Raw genomic sequence first — 24,661 nt, forward strand, 5'->3', positions numbered from 1 at the left:
CCAAAATATAAAAATATTACTTTATCAGTAGAAGTTTTTCTATTTACTTTTGTTTTCATTTTTATGATTATTGCTTTTTATACCCTACAGAGCGCAGTAATTTATAAATGCTTTTCAATTATTAACTGCTATTATTAAAACAACTCGAGACAGATTTTAGTCTTTTCATCATTTACAAAAATTTTTTCTTTCAGTAATTACGCATACATATCTAGGAAAAGCGTTTAATATCTTTCTCAACCGGATTGAATAAAAGCCGACTAATATTCATACTATTAATTTTTGTGTATGGACTCCAAACATGTAATATCTCAAAGAGAATCAAATTTCAAAAAAGATGACTGCTCTCCCTTGATATCTTTTTTCTTTTCACTGCACCTAGTGGCTAAAGGTATTTATATTTTTGAAAGATTTATCCCTTCAAATTAAATACTTTATTTAAAATAATTTAAAAGAAATTTTTCCCATTTTTTTTTTTTTATAAAATTTTCCTCTTCTTATTAAGTAGAGTCCACAGCGTTCAGATGTTGTCGTCATTTTCTCGACTGATGCACAGGGAAAGGCAAACACTTTAACAATAAGCGGTTATTGATAAAGTACGATCGTAGAATGAGTTCAGTATTTCATTAAAATTTTAGTACAGAAGACTTTAAAAAATTATAAGTGCACGGATCGCAGCTAAAAAAGAATTAAATATATAAAATATAAAAAAAAATTAACAAAAACGAAATTATTCGATAATGAATAAAATCGGCAAAATTGGTTTTTTAGGGGGTGGTCGCATAGCCCAGGCTATGGCTAAAGGTTTCATATCGGCCGGTAAATATTGCATCATTTCAAACAATTGAGCTGAAAATTGTAAAAAATTTTGCAAAATCTTAAAAAAATAAGGAAAATAATGGGAAATTATATAAGAATTTTTCCGTTAATTGTGTAAAGTTTTTTTTAAAACTTAAAAAGATAGTTTTTAGGAAAATAATAAAATTTCAAATATTTCAAAAAAAAGCAAAATAAATGATAAAAGAAACAAATGTACAAATAATGAAAAAGTGAAATTGAAAGATAACATTAAAAGAACAAATAAATAAAAAATAAAAAGTCGTTTTAGATAACAGTAATCGGTAATAAGCTTACGTTCAGTTTGCGGAAAATATTGGGACCCTAACAAACACCGAACAGCAGACGCAAATACATAAAATCACCTATGTTTACACTGATCATTTATTATATCCCGATATGAAAATTATGTTCGATCATGGCCGAATCTTTTGCACCCATCACCATTATGCAAAAAAAGATTTTAAAAAAAGGAGACTACACGGTTGACTTATTCTATTTTCAGAATGAAAGTGAAAATTCCTATGATGTACGTCTTGCACTTTATAGGTGACAAGGAACAAAAAAACACACAAAGCAAAGGTGTTCAAAGCTGTTGTTGCACAAGCTTGCGGGCTTTGTAGGCTTTTGCTTTGACCGGTTTGGGTTATTCCTTTGCAAATTTTGCAAACAGGACAATGTTTATTATAATTGGGCAGTCGGACACTTAGATGTTGTAGGCGTATTTTGTGGTGAAATTCCAAATCATTACCAACTTTGAGGAAAAAATTTCGGACCATATTCCTGCGGTTTATTCAAACAGCATACACTTGCCGGTTTAAATGTCTTAGTCTTTGATTTTTTATAAAGGATCAATGTCTTCCTATATTCTGCCACGAGAACTTTACTTTTTCTTCTCTCTCTTTCTCTCGGGTTCAACAACAATGTCAGCAATTTTCAAGGGATTGACGAAACAAATAATCGTTTAATTTGCATGGAGGATTTGTGCTTTCCGTAGTCAAAGACAAGTTCCGATATTACTTATCGGGTTTTAAAAATAGTCAACCGAAGTCTACACATATGCAGCCATACATTAAAGGTGTTCCAAAACAGATTGATATATTCTTTTGTGAACTCGTTTCACTGACGCCCGAGCATTATACAGATAACATCAGAGGTTAAAAGTGATTATACCTCACTTTGCATTAGCAAACGTATTCTTTGGAAACTAATCTGTGCAAAGGCTAAATAAATAATAAATAAATAATAAAATCACAATATTCAAAGCGAACTCTGAAACATGTAACTGTATTTGTGAGAGATAGACTGATATCACCAGAAGGACTCAGCGATTTTTTATAAAAACCCACATTATCGCCCTATTACCTAAAGTCTAGAGCAAATTTTTACTTCCTATATCATCAACCTGATCACCTTTTGCCATTTCTCTTAAATAAAGTCGATTATATTCGCGATGAGGAGGAAATTTCAAGTCAACGTGTTCAACATCGAATATTATTTACAAGCCGACTCCTTTAACATAGGAAATTCAAACATGGCAAATATATTCTTGGCTTATTTGTCAAGAGATCAGGTCTAAAAGGAGTAGTGATCAACAAATTTTTCCACAGAAATAAAAGCTTCCATCGATGATATATTAAACGATGTGATAGATATTTAACGAAATTCTATTAATTAAAATTGGCCCTGATTGGTCCACTTATATATTACGTAATTTAAAACAAGTAAGAAAATTATACTCGTCCGTGACGAATCTTTTACACCCACCTACGTCATCCTTAAATAGACGGAAAATGTAAAAAAAATAAATTTTCATCCTCTATAATACGGAGAGTGCGCTGCTGATCTTTTCTAATTTCAAAATAAACGTTTTTGTCGTACGAGGCGTGTGAATTTCGAGTGCACGTCGTCTAAAAAGTTTAGATCGTTTCCAAATTCTTTTGCAACACAGATATTGAACAGACCACATGCTTAGGTGCATTCCAAATTTGAAACTGACCAAAAATTTGTACATTTTATGGGGTTTTTGAAGCTTGGTTCTGCGCCCTATAAAGGTATTGGAAAAAAAAATTAAAAGTTGATGCTTCATAATAGTGGGCAGGCGTAAAATTTTCCCATTTTTGTATAGGCACTACAACATCATCCGCAGAATGCAATGCAAAGTTCAAATTTTTGTACATTTGTCTGCTATAGTTTAGGAGTAATGATCGAAAGAACAATTTTCTATTCCTTTGGAAAAACAGGTGTTCTCACTTTACGAGGTGCTGTGGACATGTCCTTCGACCGTTTTGGCCCATTTTCAATACCAATCTGCCTGCAAAAACTTGCAATGTTTCTGGCCAGTTTGAAGTCGATAGCTTCATTTTTGCGGCCACAAGAGTGTTTACAAGGCATTACACAGATGGAAATGCTTAAATCGATTTAGAATGCGATGCTGATCAGGAGTGTACATACTTCGCCCTGTGGGATTTCTGAACCTTCCTTCTGGTTGCAAGCGATTCGACAAAAAGTGAATATACACTCCATCCTTCGGTGATGGATATAGCAATTATACAGTTAAAGAGAATTGACTTAAGACGTGTAAACCTTCGTTGCTTGAAATCACTTCGAAACAGTTATCGAGTCTCAATATTAAATTTAAAAATTTTTAATTTTCAATTGAAGGAAAATTGCAAATATTGAAATAAAAATTTTCGCCTTTAGGTTTAACAAAAGCCGAAGCATTAATTGCCAGTGTCCATCCGGCAGATACTTTATCCTTGGAATCATTTCAGGTATAATGTGGACAACAGAATTTCCATAGAAATTTTTCACTTATTATTCTTTTAAATTTTATAGCAATTAGGTGTAGAGACGATAGTTAAAAATGATCCAGTTGTCAACAGCTCCGACATTGTCTTCGTTTCGGTTAAGCCTCAAGTAGTTCCTGAGGTTTTAACCGAAGTTAAGCCCATAAGTGATAATAAATTATTCATTTCCGTGGCCATGGGCATAACAATAAAAACACTGGAACAGGTAAGAAGAGAAGAGAGTGAATGAAACTGGAGATAAAAGAAACAACGATTACTTTTCAATACTGATAACTGTATGCGAAAGGTTTAAGCTGCACGTTATCAATCAATGCATTTCTATATGTGTATAACAAATTCATATAAGTATATATATTCACCATATATATATACATATATCATATATATATACATATATCATACATATATACATATATCATATATATATACATATATCATAAATATATACATATATATATACCATATAAACATTTTTATACGAGTGGATGAAAATTAATATTACAACAATGGATGATTTTTTCTTCTAGTAAGAAATTAATGCCTTTTACTGTAGCTACTGTGAAGTATTTATAGCGTTTGAGATGAAAAAGTTTGTTATTAATACCATCGTTGTCCGATATTGAAAAAATTTCATTTTTGTAGAATCTTTCACCGAAAGCTCGTGTAATTCGGGTAATGCCAAACACTCCAGCAGTTGTGCAGTCTGGGTGCTCTGTCTTCGTACGAGGTAGTAAGGCTACCGAGCAGGACGCTAAAAACACTCAATCTCTTTTAGAAGCCATTGGCACTTGCGAAGAAGTTGGTGAATACCTTTTAGATCCTATAACGGCCTTAAGTGGCAGTGGCCCTGCATATGTATTTGTAATGATTGAGGCACTGGCGGATGGCGCGGTACGTATGGGTCTTCCGCGAGATATGGCGTATCGATTGGCGTCACAAACAGTTATGGGTTCAGGCCATTTAGTAAGAGACAGCAAAGAACATCCGGGAGTTTTGAAAGATAACGTAACTAGCCCAGCTGGATCAACAGCGTTTGGTTTAAAGCACTTAGAGGATAAAGGTAGCAACAGTTAAAATGTTTTTATTTTTTATCTTATTTAATATTTTCCATCGTATTTTCAGGTTTTCGTTCGACTGTGGCTGGAGCCGTCGAGGAAGCGACTTTGAGGTGCCGCCAAATATCAGGAGCCGCTTAAGTTTGATTACAAAAAAAATAAAAATAAAAAATAATAATAATGGGAAATGCTAACGAACGCAGGCAAAGCATTAGAATTTCTTCTTTTTTTTGGCTCTGTCCAAAGCATTGAGCTCGCCTTGCTGCAAGGAGGCCTCTGCAAAAATACGTTTAACTTTTTCGCGACGTTCAGCATCACTGAAAAGTACATATGAAAATCATTGAAATTAAAAGCCCGTTACACTATAAAATATAATGAAATCGTTTGGTTCAACTCACCTTTGTAGTTGTTGTTGCAAACGCATTTTTTGCAAGAACTGAGTGTCACGTCGTAGCTCGCGCACGGCACTTTTGGTTTCTCTCTTAACTTTGTGCAAAAGTTTAACTCTTTCCTCTTTATGCTTCGACAGCTTGGGACGCCGTTTATCATCGTATATCTGTTCGATCCGCGGTTCTAATAAACGCAAAGCCTTAGGTTTCTTCTCCGGAGGCACCAATTTTTTCAAGCTCTTGTTGGCTAACGTTTCTAAACCTATTTTAGTTTTCTCATAATTCGTCTTAATATAATCCGGGTAAGAGGACAAAGGCAAACGTTCTAACATTTCCAATAATGGCATAGCTAAATAGTTTGCGCCCACATTTTCTTTAACAGTTTCAACAGCATTTTGTATTAATTTAAGACAATGATTTAGTGCGCGGAGTTTAAAATCATCATTTATCGTTTGAGTTACTAAATCTTCGCTTGTCATTAGCTGCTCAGGTATATTCTTGAAAACGTCGCTTTCCTCTGGTATGGCTAATAACCTGTTGAAGATGCCGTGACTTTGAAAGGGTGGCAAAATTTTTAAAGTCTCCACTGGTCTTTTTGGTATGCTTAAATAGATCACACCAAGGAGGTAGTTGAACGCAGCTGGCAAGAACCGTTTAGACAACTGAGCGTATTCCAAAGACAACGTAACTAAAAATAAACCCATCGCTATATCTTGGCGCGAGCGTATTCTTGCTTTCGACAATATATGCTGTATAAATATGTAACAGGGAGTGACAACGGGATGTCTAAAATCTGAAGTCGAACATAAATTCGAGACCAACTTTAAGAAGATCAAAACTTCTAACGAGGGATATTGCTTAGGATTTTTTTTATATTCAGTGTACTTTCCTTTAATCATTCCTAATAATGTTTGCGACATGCGTTCCGGATTCAAATACATTATTTCATACAAATGGGGCACCATTATGGATAAAAGTTGAAAGTTCTGTCGTACATCTTCCAAATTGGCGTCAACAAATTTCTCATTTAACAATTTTAATATGTGAGAAAATAGTTTGGCAACAGCTTCGCCTTTACCAATTTCTAATTCCGGATGGTTGCATTTAATTAAACGTTCAATTATAATGTTTTGGTCGGAAAGTTTGTAAGGTAACAATAAATTGTTGAACTCTTCAAAATTGGATGGCATTTCTATGAGGTATGGCAAGTCCGCTGTCGTCTTTTGTACAGATTGCGGTTTCGTAAGTGCTTCTCTGTTTATACAATCCACTCCGTTATCTTTTTGGGATGGCGTTGTTTCTTCTTCATCCTCCGATTCACTGGCTTTTAAGTCACTTAAATCATCATCATTTTCATCGTATTCTGACGCTGCCTCTTCACCATCCTCTTCATCTTCATCGCTGTCACATTCTTCTTGGTTTTTGCTTTGATTTTGCTTTTCCAAGTACCCGTTTGTTTCACCATTCATCTTTGTCTCGAGCCCTCCTGCACGTTTTTTTTTTTTTTTTTTTGTATATCATTAAAAAGCTTCCACTTCACTTCTTAATTCTTACCTTTCAAGTTATAGGCCAAAATGCTAGCTTCATCTTCATCACCATTGGCAAAGTAACCGTCGTCTAAATCATCCGCTGAACGATGTTTGGGCTTTTTCAAACTAGTTTCGTTCTCCTCTTCACCATCGGCTTTCATCCTTTTTAAACGTTCTTGTTCTAGTCGTTCCAGACGCTCTTTCTCTTGTTTTGCTAATTCCAGTTCAGACTGCAAACGATCGCTTACCACCCCACGTGGCTCAAATATCATTTCGCGCATTAATTTATCATAATCATCCGGCGTAGGTTTTTCTTTAAATTCGCTCTTACTTGTTTTGCTCATGAGAGAAACGAGACTTTTATAGTTTGCATCTAATTTTTCAGTCATGTTAAATATTTCGTCCTTTTCCTTAGCTATTTCCATTTTACGTTTCTTTTGTTCCACAATCATTTCATCAATAGCTGTCTTGCGATCTTTCCCTGTCTCGGACCCACCACCAAAATGGGCTGCTTCCGTAAATTCAGCTAAAATATATCAAAGATTAACAATTTACCGAACACATTACACCGAATTTATTCTTTACCATCTAGTCTTTCGTTTTCTTCATCGTCCTCTTCGGACCGGTCATCACGAAATTGTTCAATATCTGCTAGTGTTTGACCGCGATGTGTTAAAATCTCATCATCATTTAAATTGAAACGTGAATGTTTACTCTGCTTTATTTTTTCCATTCTATCAGCGGTAAAGCGAGCATTTATGATTTCCTCATTTAATTGTGCTTCACTAAGATGCTTGCCTATACGTCGATCTTTAAAGTGGTTAGTTTTATGTTTCTCCATAAATTCCTGACCTAAAGTTTCTTTGCGCTTTTTTGCCGCTTTCGCACGGGAGATTCCGGGCAAGCCTTTATCATGTTTACAAACACGCCCCAGTATTTGAAATTTCTCTTTATTTATATGCACTTCAAAAGGATTCAAATGTTTGGCGGTGGCTGCCCTTGCTGTAGCAAAAGGATTGTCATTTTTATTTAATGACTTTTTTGCATAAACTGCATCTGATAACGATTTTTTATTTTTCTTAACCATTTCTTTACTTTGGTCTTCGAATATTTATTTACTTTTTTCTGGATTTATTCATAAGGGGGTAGCCTCAATTCTTTGAACTTCTTTTTTTTTTCTTTTCCTTTAGATGTTGAGATCGAGTGGACTAAACCATTGAAAAATTGTTGCTTATACGTCCCGATAATTAAATTAATTTAAAACAATTCTTCCAAACAATTCTTATTTTCCACACTTATGAGCAACAAATTAAAAAAAACACACACGTGAAAAACAGAGTTACCCACTTTGCGAAAAAAATATTGCCGGCATTTTGAAACATTATAATACTGTTAGCCATTAAAACGCTGCTCTTCTATCTTCACCATACATTCGCTTTAACACATATTTTTGAATTTTTATTAAAAGAGAACTTTGAAACATTTTCAATTTATCGTACAAAGAACAAATAAAACCATATAAATAATTTGGAATCGAAAAGTTTGTTAAATTTCCTATACAACCCATACAATTGGTATGTGCATCTGAGAATCATTTATTTATAAATAATAGGAAATAGCAAAACACCTCTCTTTGACGTCAAATTTTTAAATTTATGTTTCGCCTAGAAAAAGGTGTACTTTTAACGAGAATAAAACTAAAAGGATTGTATTCTATGTATTTTCCTATCATGTTCAAACAATAATCGGCTTTGTGTTATCTTCAAACAAATGCTTGCATAGATGTTGTAAATAAGATTAAATACAAATTACAGGGTAGCATACAAAGCTGAGAAACCGCACTTCATTTCCCAACCCTGTAGAAATATTCGAAATAGTATCTAAAAACACCGTATGTTCACTAATAAATTTAATAGAGCAGTTTATACATACATGATTTATACATAAAAAGATATCTAGAAAATTTAATTAAGTGTTGTTTTGACAAGTAAATCTAGCAAAATTCCCAATTTGTTTTTTAAATACTCAAAAATTATGCATAAAACCAAAAAGGATGTAGATGCTAAAGTTCGAGTCGCTTTAAACAAATTGCGTTCAGAATCTGAGGTATTTGTATTTTTGTTTGTATTCGTATAACGTAATATTTTTACATTTTTTCCTTTGCGAAGAAATTGAGGTTATGTTCAGGGAAGTTTCAAGAAAAGAAAAATCTTTCCTTCCGGATTATTTATCCGCTACACTGTTAGGATTGGGCGAGTTGTCTGCGTTTCTGTCTGACTGGATTTATGCCATCAAGGCTCATTATTATTAGCTCAATCCATTTAATCTCAATAAACAAAAAGAACAATTCGAATTTATTGAACTTTCAAGTAATCGTAAACCGATTTAGCATTAAGCTATGCTAATATAGTTTTATAACTGCTTTGCGATTGCCTAAAGTAGACAGTTACTTACACTTTTTTCCCGGTTTTTACAGCGTAATCTACGGGGCTTTCAGATAGCCAAATTGTACTACAACATCAAGGAGCTGGCAACAGCTGAACAGTATTTATGTTCATACTTGAGCGTCAAAAAGGACGACGCAGATGCACATAGACTAATGGGACAAATATATATACGGTTGAAGAAAGATGACAAAGCTTTAGAATCGTTTCAGCAATCGCTGGAATTGAATGCAAAACAAGCGGATGTTTTGACTGAAGTGTGTAAACTATTATTGGAGGATAAAAACTTAAGTTGTAAAAAAGCAAAATATTGGTGTGACTTAGCTGAGTCGGAACACGTTCAAAACGATACTATTCTTGCGCTACGTTTGAAATTAACGAAACAAGATAGCTTCGAAAATGATCAGACGGAGGCATTACTTCAAAAGGAAATCGAAGCACGTCCCAATTATGTTCAGCTGCGTATATATTTGGTGCGCTATTATATGGATCAGAATCAAATATTCAACGCTTTTCAATATGTACACCAAGTGGAGAAACTCCAAAAAGATGAGTTTATTAATAGCAATGAGTGGTATAATACGGTGTTTTTAGTGCTAAGCAAATATGAACAGCTACCGACTGCTAAAAAGGATTGGGAGTTTTGGCTATTATTGATCAGCTGTTTAGAGCGTCAAGTTCAAATTTCCTTTACCCTAAACAATAGTGCAGTCTCCACATCTACTGGCCTTATTGAATCTACGAATTTCCTTTTTAATTTGGATCAATATCTATTCAAATTTTCTCAAATTCATGAAATGTTGTGCGTGCAAAAAGAAATGGTCGAGTTGTTGCTTCATCATTATCGTGGTCAATTTCTATTGCACACGATTGCTTTGATCTTTAAACGTGAATTGATGTTGAATAAGCAAAGATGGAGAGAAACGGCCAGAATTGTGTTGCCACTATTATTACTGGCCTATCAAGTGGAGCCGCGGCAAAATAAAGAGCCATGGATGAAACATTGTGACGAACATGGTACGCGATTAATAATTTTGTGGCAACGTGAGGGCTCATTTCGTTGTGCACAGGTCTGTGAAGAAAGCAAGATTAAAGAAATAGAATTTCGTTGAAAATTTAAACAAAAGTTCATTTTCTTGTTTATTTTAGGTTGGCCGCACATTACTTTCTTACGTGAACGATCGAACTATTGTTGATAAAGCGAAATCTTCGCCACATAATCGTAGCCGTTGTGATCTGCTTGATCAAATTCGCCAAATTTGCTCTGATGGCCAATGGCGTCGTAATATTTTCGCGGCATTGTTTTGCAATAGCGATCAAAAATCAAAGGAACAATCGTCATTACTAATCAAGTGTCCCAAATTCTACGAACCTGAATATGAATTGCCCTCTGTGGCTGACATAGAACGCTACGAAGAAGACGCTCAATTCTTGCGGCCGCAATCATTACAACACGCAACATATTTGTGTTTATGCAATGAAAATCTGGCTTCTGTTCATGCTCGTTATTTCAGCGGTTTGAGTTTTTCCACAAAGAATCTAAACGTGTGTAGCGCCGAATCATTGAACCAATTGGATATTGACAGCTTTATGTATGCAGCTGCAATTCAAGCAAAACGTTCTCTTGAAGTTGAACGTGAAGCGTATGAGAATTATCATTCGGGAAATTCGAACGTGATTGGAAAACCATATATATTGCCCTTCGTTTTGCTGGAATCGCAATTATGCAGCGATAATCAGGCGCAATGGTGGTCTGCGGCTTATAAGGTATACAAAAATCTTAGCAACGGTACCGATTTGGCTGAATTACGAGGCACTCTTCAGTACGGTATTGAGGCGATACGGGGTGTCAACGGACCAAAATTTGATATGGCCATTGTGTTCAAACTTGGCCAAATTTTCATCGAGCGAGTCAGTAGTAATATAAAAAAGGGGGAAAAATGTTTATTAGAAGCCAGAGCAGAATCGATATGCAAATATGGTTTAAAATTGCTTAAAATGCACAGAAAGGGATTGTTGGAAGGAGTCCCTAAGTACTTCACATATGCTAAATTTGGAGATGTTGAAAAAGATTTAACTAATGCCGCAGAGGATGCCACTTCCTACTTAGCTGGCCGTTACTTTGAAAGAAAAGAATATGAAGAATTGATTGAAGAGTTGACAGGGCTTCAATTACCATTTGCTTCGTACTGGCAAGCGGAAGCCTATCGCAAATTAGACCAGACCAGCAAAACACCCAAGAAAATGAAGCGCTTGTATTGGGAGAAAACTGGCGAATGTCTCAAACAGACTTTAACCTTGTTAAAGAGCCCAAACGCTGATCCGAATCACCGCCTGAATTCAATTATTCACGATGAAATCAGAATGCCGCATCTATTTAATGCTTCTCATTTGAATGAATCTTGCGCAGAAGTTTATTTTAGCCCACAGAATAACTCGAGTATTTATCACGACGCAGAGGACGTCTTCCACCGCAGACAAATCGATACTCCACCTCCACTATCTGCATTAGGAAGCTCGCAACGAGGTCGTCGGCGCGATACAACGACGTCAACGGAGTCTTCGAAAGACGCAGATAATACAACGGAATGTCTAATTAAACAAATGTCGTCCACATTGATTCTCCTCAAAAAGGAAATTTTAGAAGACTTAAAGCCTGAATTACAAAGAGTTAATAAGGAAATTGTTTTAATGAACGAAAAAATTACTGGTTTGGAGCAAGCGTTAAAAGCAGCAGGCAAGTCAACAAATCCACCATCACGTGATGAAGCGTTGAATATGTTAGATGATTTTTACGTCATTGATGACGCTTTACAGCAACAATTATATCAGCAGCAACAGGCACAAGTGTCTACTTCTCATATCCTATCGAGTCGTTACAATTCTGGCAATAGCGGACTTGGCGGTTTTATAGGTAGTAATCCAGTTGCTGAGGATCAGCCTCGTTTGCAAATGCCTGCGCCTGTGCAAGTGCAAGCAAATGGTTTCAGTAATCCAGTTCCCCAACCTGCCAACTATCCAGTAAACGTTTATGGTCACAATCAGTCAAACGCTTACTTAATGCCTATTGTTCCAAGTCCTATGGTTGCTCATAATGACGTATTGCTGCCCACATCAACTTTACAGGTTAATAAATCTGTGGGCGTTCAGCCGATTGAAAATGGTCCACCTGCCAATGTTGTTATTTCATATTCAGCTCCCTTGCCTAATACAAACAGCTTTAGCTTGCAATCGCGACAACAGCCTACATTAAGTGTAACTATTCCGCCGCACCAACTTAAAGCTAACAACACAACGGATAGTCAGAATTCGGATTCGCGAGGAAGCATTATATCAATGCTTAACAAAAACCTCACATCTGCAAATACAACGAGTAAAAGTACAGCTCAAAATGTCGCTTCTACGCCAGCTTTAGGCACAATTGCTGCGTTTAGCTTTAAGCCTCAAACAATAACAGCAGCAGCTGCTGCGTCTACCATCCATAGCAATAAGGAACAAAATGAACAAAATAGAACAATAGACAGTTCTTGTCGCGATGCAAATAAATCGGATGCTCATCGACAAGTTGAATGCAAGCCTTTGACGGAATTTAAAACTACTACACCGTCATCGGATGAAACTGTTTTACATACAAGAGTAGAAGCTGAAGAGGTTACATTTTCTTATCGAGCGATTTTGTTTCATCATATAGATAACGAGTGGAAGGAACGGGGAATTGGTGATATTAAAATTGTAAAAGATAAGGAAGGTACATGTCGTATACTCATGAGAAACGACCACACCCAGAATATATGCGCCAATCATAACCTTACATCCGAGATCTCACTTACAATTCCTGAAAATGAAACGAAAGGTTTTATTTGGGCGGCTAAAGAGTCCGCTGACGGATTGCTACGCACAGAAAAGTATTTCGTGCGATTTAAAACGGCCGAAGTAGCCGCAAAGTTTGAAGAAGCGTTTAAAAAGGCCCAACAAGAAGAGAGCAAATTAAAAAATCACGCTTCAATAACAAATGCCCAGACAAATGCGCCGGCAATTCCGATAATGCCCACTGCTGCTTCAAGTGCACAAGCCTGCAGAAGCGAATGTACATCGTCCGAATCAAATCCGTCACTCATCACTGCAGTTGAGCCGTCGAAAATGTCCGCAAATAAATTTGCGGAATTTTCCAATTTTAGAGTTGGTAAGTCGATGACAAGCTTTGGAATTTCGCCAACCGCCATTTTTCCACCCACGGTCAACAATTTTTCAGCTTCACCATTTGCCAGTATTTTTAATAATTTTGCTAGTCCTCCGTTTAGTGCGGACAAAGCGAATCTAACTAACGCAACTTTAACGCCGAATTGCAATAATGTACCCAATGATTTACTGAATAATCCAACTGCCATAGCTCTGCCCGATTTGATTGAAGCTAATACGGACGAAGAAACTGAAACTATATTATTTGAACAGCGCGCCAAATTGATGCGTTACGATAAAGAAGCAAGCGGATGGAAGGAAAAATGTCTGGGAAATATAAAATTGTTGCAGAACAAAAACGATCCAAACAAGTTGCGACTTGAAATGCGACGCGAACAACCGCACAATGCTTGCTGTAACCAACCAGTGTATAAAACTACGGTTTTCAAAAGTGTGAAGAACTCTCAAACCACTTTGTCGTGGGTTGGGCAGGATTTCTCCGGTAAAGAAACAGTCGAGGAGGTGCTGACAGTTCGTTTTAAAACGCCAGAAATATGCAAACAATTCCATGATATCATACTTAAGGCGCAAAACCAAATGAGTGCCGATGAAGGAGTCTCATCTTCACTGTCTTCTAACAAAAATGAAAGTAAACCTGAAAACAAGTCTGATGTAATAGATTGCAACGCAAAACAAGAAGGATTTGGTGATGCCTTTAAACCGAAACCTGGTTCGTGGATTTGTTCGGTTTGTTATATCACTAATGCAGCAGATAAATTGTATTGTGTGGCATGTGAGTTGCCTAAAGAGAACACATTACTTTCGAAACGACCAACTTCATCTAATACTGTGCCAAACGTTAAAGCTACCTTCAACTTTGGAACCGGGCCGAATGTAGCGCAACTGCAATCCGCTGCAACTCCACGTCCCTTCACGTTTAGTAAATCAAATGCTATTGCAAAGCCAACTACGATCACTCCGGCCACACAAACCGCAGTTGGTAAAGAGAAAATTCTTTCAGCTCCCGAAAATTTTGGAGATCAATTCAAAGCAAAAGCTGGTTCGTGGACTTGTTCAAGTTGCTACGTTATCAATAACGACGGTTTAATGTATTGTATAGCTTGCGATGCACCAAGAAGTGACGCCGTCCTCGAAGAGGCTAGCAGTCAAAATGCACCTAACATAGAACAAAATTTTAGCTTTGGCTTTAAAGTTCCCGACGATAATGAAGAGCAAGAGAACTCTAATCTCGATTTTACTTTTGGCAGTGGTTCTGTTGTCGCGACAAATACTTTTACTTTTCCAAAACCGTTAGCCACTTCTTCTACTCTGTCTAGCATTGGTAATGTCGATGCATCATCTATGCCCGCTGCCTCCACGAGTAACACCGCTGAGACATTGTCCGCAAATACAACAGGAGCCAGCGGAGAATCTGCACCGAATGCTTTCTCTTTAACTCGAAAAGGATTCACTTTCACTTTTAAACCAAAAAGCCCAGGAAGATCTGTGAAGAGTCCCGTGAAATTTGGCGGCGGGGATGCTGATGGCGGCGGGGATGAGGATGTTGAGAGAGAATACCATGAGGAAGAAGAAAACAATACACACTTTACACCAGTGATACCATTGCCCGAGAAGGTAACTTTGTTTTTTTTTCTTTTAAATAATGAAAAATTAAAATCAAAACTTAATTTCATTGTTACGTATCATTTTTTAATTAGGTTGAAGCGAAAACCGGCGAAGAGGAGGAGGAAATCTTATACATTCATCGGGCTAAATTATACCGTTTCACTGATGGCGAATGGAAGGAACGTGGTCTGGGCAATGTGAAAATATTGCGTCATCTGGTTACTAAAAGGCTACGCGTACTTATGCGACGTGATCAAGTGCTGAAAATATGTCTCAATCATGCTCTGAGTGAAGACTTGGAGTATAAGCGTAAAGATGATAAATCCTGGCTATTTGCTGTCAACGATTTTAGTGAGGAAACCATGGAGTTACAAAAATTTTCTTTGCGTTTTAAGAGCAAAAAAATTGCCGAAGGTTTTGTGGAAGCTGTCAAAAAGGCATTGGACGGTAGTGCATTACCTATATTAGAAACGACTTGTGGCAGCGTTTCTACGGAGAAATCCGTTACCAGAAAGCCACCAGCAAGTGCCTTTAATATTAGTGAAGAAAATGAAAAATTGGCCAATGAGTTAAAGTTGCCACTGGAGTTTTTTGAAGCAAAACCTCCTTGCATTGGTTGTCGGGGATGTGATGCGGATAACTTCACGTTTAGTGCTAGCAAAGACAATGAAATCTTTATCAGTCGAGAAGACACTAAACATTGCACGTTACCCATGGAATTGCCATCGTTGATGTTAATAAAGCAAAATACATTTTCATCGGTCGTTTCAGCGGCGGCAACGACAAAAACTCCTAGCGCTTCAATCAACTTTAAGAAAAAACTGGTGGATGCATTTATAGCCAGTGAAAACAGTATAGCGAAGACAAATGAAAATGTGACGGTTAAAATTGATGGGCAGGAAGGCCAAGGCTCCAGCATCCTTTTCACTACAAAATCACCTACCATTGACGAGAATAAAACAATGTTTTCTGGCGCTGCTAATAATGTAACCTTTACTATCAGCAATAACACTCAATCAACATCAATCTTCGGAGGCACTGGCAGCGGAGTGTCAGGCGCTTCTATTTTCGGACAAAAATCTTCATTATTTGGCGGCAATACTTCGGTATTCGGCGCTGGTGATTCTAATAAATCGATATTTTCCTTTTCCGCGAACAACTCTAGCCAAATTGCAAGCAACAGCTCTATTTTCGGGTCATCGTTCACCAGTTTTACAGGATTTTCACCTAATAAAACTGGTGGGAGCGGTGGATATGTATTTGGAAGCACTGCAACCGCTACTGTTCAAAGCAGAGGTTCTCTTTTCGGGGGTTTCTCGACGGCAACAAGTAGTAGCACTGCAGATACCCCAAAGTTTATGGACTTATCTAAAACCGCTACGGCGGCAATAGATTTTGCTACTTTGGCAGAAAAGGCTTCGAAGGATGCCAAAAATGACTCGCTTTTGGGTAAAGGGAATACCAAACATGCCCCTGGAGAGTTTATAGGTCTTGTCAATCACGACGCTTTCGCAAACTTTAACAAAAAAATCCCAGAAAACCAAAAACCAAATGAAAAGAGTAGCCCGGGAAATACTAGTAATGATTCCAAGAATAACATACCAGGCGACGTTGACAGCGAAAATAAAACCAGTGACGAGAACTACGATCCGCATTATGAGCCAATTATTGCATTGCCCGACGAAATTGTTGTCAAAACTGGCGAGGAAGAAGAATCTAAACTTTTCGGTGAACGAGCGTCTTTATTCCGCTGGGACAGTACCAATAAAGAATGGAAAGAAAGAGGTAAGCAAGATTTATGTAAACAATTATAAGCCTTCTTAACTATCATGATTATTTAAGGTGTTGGCGAATTGAAAATTTTATTTCATCGTGATAAAGGAACTTATCGTATGTTAATGCGTCGCGAACAAATCCACAAACTGGTCCTAAATCACAGAATTGGTGCTGATTTCATTTTTAATAACTTGGGTAAAAATCCCAAAAGTTTCGTATGGGCATCTATGAATTACGCTGAATCGAGCGAAGGTCTTTTGGAGAAATTGGCTGTCCGTTTTAGTAATGAGAAATTAGCCAACCAGTTTAGTGAACAACTGAAAGAATGCATTGAAGCGTGTAAAAAGCGCAATAACGAAATTGATTAGATTCTTTCAAATAAATAATCGTTTCAATACACCTAATTCCGTTTTTCCGTTTATGGCGTCCATATCATACGGTCCAGAAAACTGAATCGAACTCTTTTGTTTACAAACAAGTTGATTTCAAGTGAAATGTTAAAAAACCGCTAATTATAAATTCGTATTTTGCTACCTATTTGCGTAAGTTATTTTCTGAAACGTAAAACTACCACGAAAACACAGAATTGGGTGTATAAAAAAAAAAAAAATAGCTATGTATACCGTAGAAGAAAATTGCCCATTCCCCACTTTTGAATATAATTTAATTGAAACTTTATGTTGTACCCGTTTTGGTAATACTTTTTTTGTTCAATTTTCATCCGCTATCAAACCTAGTCAGCATATATTAAATTAAATGTTCATTGTACATTTATAAATTTTATGTATTTCCCTCTTTTTCCTATGAAGTGTACCCAACGATCATTATGTTAATTAATGCATTCTTGTTCATAAAAAAAGTTACGTTGAATTCCGGAAAATTTTTATCCCAGTTTGTCTTTCTGGAAAATTTAAATTCAATAAATAGCAAAGAAGCATTCCATATCAAATAAAAATGAAAAAACGAAAATTGCTTATTGCAAGAAAGGAACTCAAATTAAAACGGCAGATAATGCTTTGGAATGTTAGTTTGTAAGATGGTTATACCGTACACCACCTTCAAGCTCCCAGAAACTAACTAGGCTTAGACAACTTCGTAAATTTCAGCTAACTTTGGAATGTTCCGATGTCGATGCCACCACATCGTGTCGGTGTGGCGGTGATGGATGAATTAATGTATCCTGTTCTTATCTCGTACGCTCTTAACTACACATGAGCATATACTTTAAGTTGTAGGTAGTTTTTTTTGTGAATCATGCATAAAGACACCACCGAAACTGTTGAAGAGCAATCGGAGTAAAAGTACCGCAAGAGCAAGTCTACAACTTTGTTGAACGAAGAAGAACAAAGCCAATAAAAAGAAATTCAGATCGCTAGAAATGCTTTTTATTGATACAGTGACCATCAGCTTTATCGCCAAGTAAGCAATAATTTATTTAATTTAAAATTTTGATGCTGTCATATTGGACATGGTGTGTTTTAGAAGAGAGGATAATAACTCAAAAATATTGCAGTTTTTCCTCTGGTAAGCATTCACAATTTTTGGTACTTTGTAATCGTATATTACCTTTTTTTTATTAGCTCTCGTTTGGTTACGGAGTGGAACGACTGCCAAACGACAAAAAGCTCTTTTAAAGAAATATTCTTTCGCTTCGTGTTCGAATATCATGAGCGCTTAATTTCAATATGAAGCTTTCCCTACCCAAGTTTTAGCTAAATCATGTAAAATAATACCTTTCATGCTAATAGGTACAATTTTGTAGAAAACCAAGTATGAGTTTTATGAATATTTTACTGCCTTCTTAATATCATTATAAAAATGGTTAAAAATGCTGCTATCGTATCTAGCGCAACGATATCTACATAAGAAAATGTTACAAAATTTCCTTCAGTCGTATAGCTTGCGACCAAAAAAGTATAGCGTGCAAACAAAAATTATAGCGTGTAACCAAAAAGTATAGCGTGCAACCAAAATAATAAAAAAAGCTACGCAAAACCCTACATAAATGGTGAATTAAAAGATTGTTGCGAAGTGGAAACAATGATTCATATTCAACACCTTGAACGTGCATATCAGTGTTGTAAAATATTATTGTTGAACACAGGCATGTCAGTTCACCGAGAGGAACTATATTTATGAATGTTTTTTAGCTGGACAGAGAAAATATTTTTTAACAAGTTTTTGATTAATATGGAACAGTTTAAGAATTTTTGCCAGCGTATTTTTTGGGACGAATCATGCAACTTTTGCAGGCTTTCGTAAATGTGTCGGTATAGTGTATACCGGTTTTTAGAGAAAAAATTTGTTACCAATCGTAAATCGTATTCATTCCCTGTATTTGTATTTATTATACTATTGTCATTCTCGAAACTTGGTGAGCAGTCACTAATTAGAATTGCATATAGTAAGTTCCAGCTTTATTTTTCGCAGAATTGTTCGTCTTTACACTTTCCATTATAGACGAAATTGGGTTAAAATGATTTAAAATCGGATGATGACGTATTGAGGGCTAGTATCAAATCGAAAATCGGGGTATAGGAAATGTTGTAGTAATGAACTATAATTGACACGACGTATAGGAAATGTTATAGTATTGCAGTATAATTGACAAATGAAACGGGTAAACTCTTTCAAATTGATAGTTCACAACAGCCAAAGCTGAAGGAAAAAACAATACAAACAACAACAACTTCTGTAAAGGCTGAGATCTTTTACTTCTCGTTTTTCTTTTTTTTCTTCTGCCCTTGTCTGTGAAATGGTAACGACACCTTCCCGGCTGTCGCGTTTTGTAGCCATTTCTGTAATCTTTTTTAAGTTGAGTAATCGCAGTTATTGTTTTCACAGAGTAATCTTAAGTATGTTCATGCCTTTATATAAGTTACGCTATCCGCTTGCCTGCCATCCATCTCCGATAAAAACGATAATCGTCGCCTTTTCAAATATTTTCAAAACCCTTTACAAAAGGCTTTCTTCATATTGTTATTAACTCGAACAGTACTGTATGAGAATCTTGTCAACTGCAGTTGAAGCATTGTTATACATCTGTGTAAATGCACACACACACCTTTACTCAATGCATTGCTATATTTGCGAAAAAATTCCGTCAACACATCCTCACTGCATAAGAACTCGTGCGAGACTGAGTAGAAAACTAAAAACTAATCAAAACTATATAACGTTGTGTTGATACATCTCTGTGAAAATTTAAAGACCTCTTGAATTATTGAGAACGAATATGCGCTTATTCTCTAAAGCGGCACAAAACATGTAAAGAAATTTATTCAAACATTCTCAAATGGAATTTGTATTTTCTCAGATGGTTGGAATTTGTATACGGAAATTATTGAGAATATATACGCTTAATCTCGTATCGATGGCTTTTTTACAAAGACCTGTTGAATTATTGAGAACGAATATGCGCTTATTCCTTAAAGTGGTACAATACATGCAAAATGATTGAGAATTGTAAACAAACGTATTCTCTCAGGTGGTTGGATTTTTATACATGCGACAGTTGTATTTATTTGAATTTACACTAGTAGTTTTGCTATTAATAAACAATGTAATCTTTAAATAAAATAAATTTATTTATTTATGCAGTCTGTCCTCTAAAGTATAACGCAGTTATCTAGAAAAGGTTTAGGGCAACCTTGCGGTGTCACTTGAAGAGGCATAAACGGCTGTGAAATAAATGTACGTGCCATAGCTGGCTAGTTCGTGAGATGTGGGAGGAGTTCTATAACTTGCTCACGGACACTTCAGGACGGTTACACCAAAGAATATGCACGCACTTGCCCCTTACCGAGTACCAGACGGACGAAACTTTTACTAACTGGTCTCCCTGCGGCCTTTAGAAAGGTTTATAAAGAACCCCGAAGTTGGGTCCAAAGCCACCTCTGACCTACTTTCTTCTCATAAAATCAATTCAGTTTTGATTAAATTTATAAAATAAACAAACAAAATCAGCTTTATTTTAATTAATTTTTTTCCCTTTTTTTCTTGTACGGTACAATAATATCTATTTAAATACGATGTGTGACGTTTATCGTTAACGTTAATTTACTGTTGGTATTTCTTTTAATTTAATGAAAAAAAAATAGTAATATATAAAATAGTAAAATTAAATCAACTATAATACGAGTATACTATTTCACAAATCAGTCATCAATTATTAATTATCATTAATTTTTCTTTATATAGATATGGCTATAGCACACACATTTCATACTATACTTATTTAGATTCAAGTTAGATATCAAAAACCCTCAAACCATGGTCCACGTAATAGAAAGAAGACATCCAAATCAATAAACATATGTTAGCAGCTCAACTCATTAAGCATAAACCTTCTTCGATTACATGGTGTTATTTCCAGCAAATAAGGCTTTAATTAAATTCAAAAGGACGCAAAATTAGTGGAGAAAGAATAACTCCACCAGAAATGTTTTCCATTAAACGTTCATCTATTAGGCGTTGTTGTTGTGTAGTTGCATTAGATGTACGCGCTGTGTACAATGAAGCAACAAGACTATATTAATATCTCCTGAATTAGGCTTCACTGCACACAAAGGCTTTTGCACACAGTAAAAAAAAAAAACAGAGGGACACTCACTTTCGGATGAAGATTGCAGAAATGTTTAATGAAATAAAAAAAAAAAAATTTTCTGGATTTTAAATTTGCTTAATGCATTCCAAAATATTTACTGAATCCAAAAAAAGGGAATATTTATATTTTATAATTGAGTTTGCTTTGAGGTTTTGCAACAAGATGTATATAAGAAATGTTTCGCCAATTTGTCACCACTTTCTATTTGTTTGGTCTTTTCCCCGTAAAATCAATTTCTCAACATTTTTGTTTTATTCTTATCTGTAGCAAAATTTTCAAGTTTTTGGCTAATGTACAACATGTTGAAATACACACTTTTCAGACTTTGTTTTTATAATTTTAAGTTGAGTAATTTCGAGAACTTCTGCATTGAATTTTTGCAAATTTTTCTTTTCCTTTTTTATTGTCCACCGAATAACCAAGGAAACCGATAATATAGAAACACAATGATTTGTTTGTTTTACAACTGTTTTCATTTATGTTCATTTGTAATAAATAATCCACGTCTTATTGCTTTTTACAAATTTTAAATAATTTCCTTTTTTTTCTATTTAACGGATTTTCACATATCACTCAAGAAAATTAAAATCCGTCGACTTTATTTTTCTGCTTCTTCCCGTTATTTAACTTGGTTTGCTTAAGTTCGCTGAATTATTCAGGACATGGTTTGATCAAATAAAAGATTAAGACAACTGATTGTTCCCAAAAAGTATTTAATCTTCTTTACACCGTTCAACGATGTCCAAATTACCTTTTCGTTTATTTATCGTAAATATGTTCAGATTTCTGAAATTTTTTTTTCCCTTCACATTTTATAAATTCGGCGACGTATGTTTACATCATCCGCCATCTTTTTCTTCTTTTTTCCTTTTCTGTCATTCCAGTCCTCCAACCCCCAAAGGGATTGTGAAAAAAACTCATGTTATAACAAAGAAGAATACGAAATGCGAATGCGCTCTTGGAAACGAAACGAACGAGAATATTTGTTAATTACACGACTAAAAGCTATTTTTGTTGATACCTTTTCATGCACCTTAAAGGCATGAAAACAGGATCTGTAAGCGAGACATCTTATAACTAAGTTAAAATTAGCTTAACAGTAGTTGAAAAACTTAGCTTTACCATTGTGCTCATATGATCAGGCAAAACCGATGGTTCCTATGGGTAACGGTGCCGCGAACATCTTCATCCCGTTGAAAAGCCTTGGCTTTCAATCTTGATCATAATGAATAGGCAACACAACAAGTTTCATTACTTTACGTTCGATATTTCTAACGTTTGTGTGAACAATCGTTTTTCGGCTACCCACAATCCGCTACTGTTGCCGGGTTCCAGAGAGGACGTAATGCGGCGGTGTATGCCAACACCTTTCACGACAATGAGTGTCTGTCGCCTTAGTGAACAAACGAATATGATTAGATATCGAATGTTAAAATTCAAAACTGAATTTCTAAGTATCCCACCAAAGTGAATCAGATATATTCTTTATATTCCGTTGCAAAATCCATCTGCTGTATGTTACCAGTCAATAGTACAGTGGCCATTTTCGGATCAAATGGCGTAAGAGGACCGAACGGCATTGGTTTCCTGATTTCAGACAAATTTAAAAATAACGAATTTTTAAACATACTTAAAAAATACGCCGCATCTTTCAAAGTAAATTATGGTAGTCGCAGTTCCCCGGCTAATTGTATAGCGCATTATAGTGCTAATAAAAATTTTCAAAAAATTTTTGAAAAGTGGTTCTTTCGACTACTTCGCCTACTCAGTGGCAAGGCACATGTTTAATTCCCTCAACCGCTTTATACTTTTTTAAGTTCGTTAATTCCAAAAGAAAAATCTCCATAAATCCCTCGCATATATCTTTTAATGGCTCCGAGTCCTCGGATGATTTTGAAATCTCAAATCTCTTTGCGGAATACTTCCGACAGAACTTTTCAACTGCTAATTTTGATTTATCAGCAAACTATCCATATCCGATTTCTAATTTGATTTCAATTCCTAAATTTCTTATATCTGGGTTTTGTTTAACCTCATTACCCCGGATGAATTTCCCGTGACGTCTGGCGTACCTCAAGATAGCCACTTAGGACTCATTTTATTTAATTTATACATCAATGATTTGCCCTCCGTGATTAAATTCAGCGATATCTTAATGTATGCTGATGATGTGAAACTATTTTCTTCCTTTTCCGTAGAATCGCAATCACATCATCTTCAAAGTGATTTGAATAATTTGGTTGCATGGTGCTCTTTGAATCTTCTGAAACTAAATCTAAATAAATGTAAGAAGCTTTCTTTCTCAAGAAGGAAATCGTTCATTACTCAGTATTTCATTGATTCGCACAAGTTGGAAGACGTCGATTCGATCACAGATTTTGGCTTTCTATTTGATTATAGGTTACGTTTCAACTTCAATATTGAGCTCTCGATAAGCAAAGCTAGGTCCGCGCTTGGTTTTATAAAGAGGTGGTCCAAAGAGCTTGATAATCCCTACATTACGAAAAGGCTGTACATGTGTTTGGTTAGACCTATACTTGAGTATGCCTCTGTTGTGTGGTCTCCTTTATATAGGCGCTACGTAGATTCAATTGAATCTGTTCAAAAGCAATTCTTGCTGTTTGCCCTTAGGAATTTAGGTTGGGACCCGATTGCCCCTCTTCCACCCTATGAAAATAGGTGGCTTCTGTTATCCTTACCGTCATTGGAGAAACGTAGATTTGTTCTTGGGGTTTCCTTCGTAATTAAATTATTAAAAGGTACAATTGACTCGCCTGCATTACTTCGTGAGATAGGCTTTAACCGCTTCTCTAGGCACTTTATTTTGATAAAGCTTAGTCAATGCAAATATAATTATGAACTGTTTAACCCGCTCAGAGTGTTAACTATTATCGGTTGCCAAGCTTACGCATGTTTGCGATGGCTTAGGGGTTCACTTGCATTTTGATCCTGTACCGGTTGCTCTATGCTAGTTGTGTACATGCTTTTTTCCTTTTTTCCTTCCTCCGGCAAGTTGTTTAAATGTCATTTCTGTCAAAAAATCTTCGACACGTTAAATAATGTAAAATATCATCTTCGTTATATTATTCTATCATATATTTTACACTTTCTGAAGTTTTCATACATCGTCAAGTGCTCAATGAAATGATCAACATAAAATGAATAGACAGGCTACACCATCACAAATATCCGGCACTAATATATCAATTTCAATGTTACAATCTATCATTAGCGAAAATATTACACTTCTATTGGGCGATTTGAATTTAAATAGTGCTCAAATTTATTCTAATATTGATAGTTTCCCTTTTTCTACTGGATCGTTTCCGATACAGACAAAACCACCTGTTAATCACTAACATTACGAACTAAATTCGCCTATAAAAATTGTATAAAACTATTCAGGAGAT

At 35.8% G+C, this 24,661-nt stretch overlaps 3 protein-coding genes across 3 annotated transcripts; 2 read left to right on the forward strand and 1 right to left on the reverse strand.

The window, feature by feature from the left end:
* Positions 1 to 693: 693 nt before the first annotated feature.
* Positions 694 to 4,860, forward strand: LOC119640114 (pyrroline-5-carboxylate reductase 1, mitochondrial). The gene is made up of 5 exons (XM_038037941.1): positions 694 to 819; positions 3,541 to 3,611; positions 3,676 to 3,852; positions 4,290 to 4,707; positions 4,770 to 4,860. Exons 1-5 carry the CDS (start codon positions 741 to 743, stop codon positions 4,841 to 4,843), a joined length of 819 nt encoding a protein of 272 aa, XP_037893869.1. The 5' UTR covers positions 694 to 740; the 3' UTR covers positions 4,844 to 4,860.
* A 34-nt stretch (positions 4,861 to 4,894) lies between these two features.
* Positions 4,895 to 7,937, reverse strand: LOC119640113 (nucleolar protein 14 homolog). The gene is made up of 4 exons (XM_038037940.1): positions 7,206 to 7,937; positions 6,646 to 7,146; positions 5,101 to 6,577; positions 4,895 to 5,019 (listed from the first exon to the last, which is right to left on the reverse strand). Exons 1-4 carry the CDS (start codon positions 7,705 to 7,707, stop codon positions 4,914 to 4,916), a joined length of 2,586 nt encoding a protein of 861 aa, XP_037893868.1. The 5' UTR covers positions 7,708 to 7,937; the 3' UTR covers positions 4,895 to 4,913.
* A 640-nt stretch (positions 7,938 to 8,577) lies between these two features.
* Positions 8,578 to 17,900, forward strand: LOC119640096 (E3 SUMO-protein ligase RanBP2). The gene is made up of 5 exons (XM_038037911.1): positions 8,578 to 8,726; positions 9,097 to 10,134; positions 10,214 to 14,878; positions 14,962 to 16,654; positions 16,712 to 17,900. The coding sequence occupies exons 1-5, from the start codon at positions 8,655 to 8,657 to the stop codon at positions 17,011 to 17,013; spliced, it is 7,770 nt and encodes a 2,589-aa protein (XP_037893839.1). The 5' UTR covers positions 8,578 to 8,654; the 3' UTR covers positions 17,014 to 17,900.
* Positions 17,901 to 24,661: the final 6,761 nt, after the last annotated feature.

Source organism: Glossina fuscipes, unplaced genomic scaffold (genome assembly GCF_014805625.2).
Source record: "Glossina fuscipes isolate IAEA_lab_2018 unplaced genomic scaffold, Yale_Gfus_2 115, whole genome shotgun sequence".
In the NCBI taxonomy this organism is placed as follows: domain Eukaryota; kingdom Metazoa; phylum Arthropoda; class Insecta; order Diptera; family Glossinidae; genus Glossina; species Glossina fuscipes.

What these genes read in the sequence shown, in the direction of transcription:
- LOC119640114 (XM_038037941.1), top strand. Translation starts at nt 741, where the DNA reads ATGAATAAAATCGGCAAAATTGGTTTTTTAGGGGGTGGTCGCATAGCC. An exon ending in TATCCTTGGAATCATTTCAG is followed by an intron (nt 3,612 to 3,675) that starts GTATAATGTGGA and finishes TAAATTTTATAG; the next exon opens with CAATTAGGTGTAGAGACGAT. An exon ending in AAAGCACTTAGAGGATAAAG is followed by an intron (nt 4,708 to 4,769) that starts GTAGCAACAGTT and finishes TCGTATTTTCAG; the next exon opens with GTTTTCGTTCGACTGTGGCT.
- LOC119640113 (XM_038037940.1), bottom strand. Translation starts at nt 7,707, where the DNA reads ATGGTTAAGAAAAATAAAAAATCGTTATCAGATGCAGTTTATGCAAAA. An exon ending in AGAAAACGAAAGACTAGATG is followed by an intron (nt 7,147 to 7,205) that starts GTAAAGAATAAA and finishes GATATATTTTAG; the next exon opens with CTGAATTTACGGAAGCAGCC. An exon ending in TTGCAACAACAACTACAAAG is followed by an intron (nt 5,020 to 5,100) that starts GTGAGTTGAACC and finishes TGTACTTTTCAG; the next exon opens with TGATGCTGAACGTCGCGAAA.
- LOC119640096 (XM_038037911.1), top strand. Translation starts at nt 8,655, where the DNA reads ATGCATAAAACCAAAAAGGATGTAGATGCTAAAGTTCGAGTCGCTTTA. An exon ending in AATTGCGTTCAGAATCTGAG is followed by an intron (nt 8,727 to 9,096) that starts GTATTTGTATTT and finishes CGGTTTTTACAG; the next exon opens with CGTAATCTACGGGGCTTTCA. An exon ending in GCTCATTTCGTTGTGCACAG is followed by an intron (nt 10,135 to 10,213) that starts GTCTGTGAAGAA and finishes TGTTTATTTTAG; the next exon opens with GTTGGCCGCACATTACTTTC.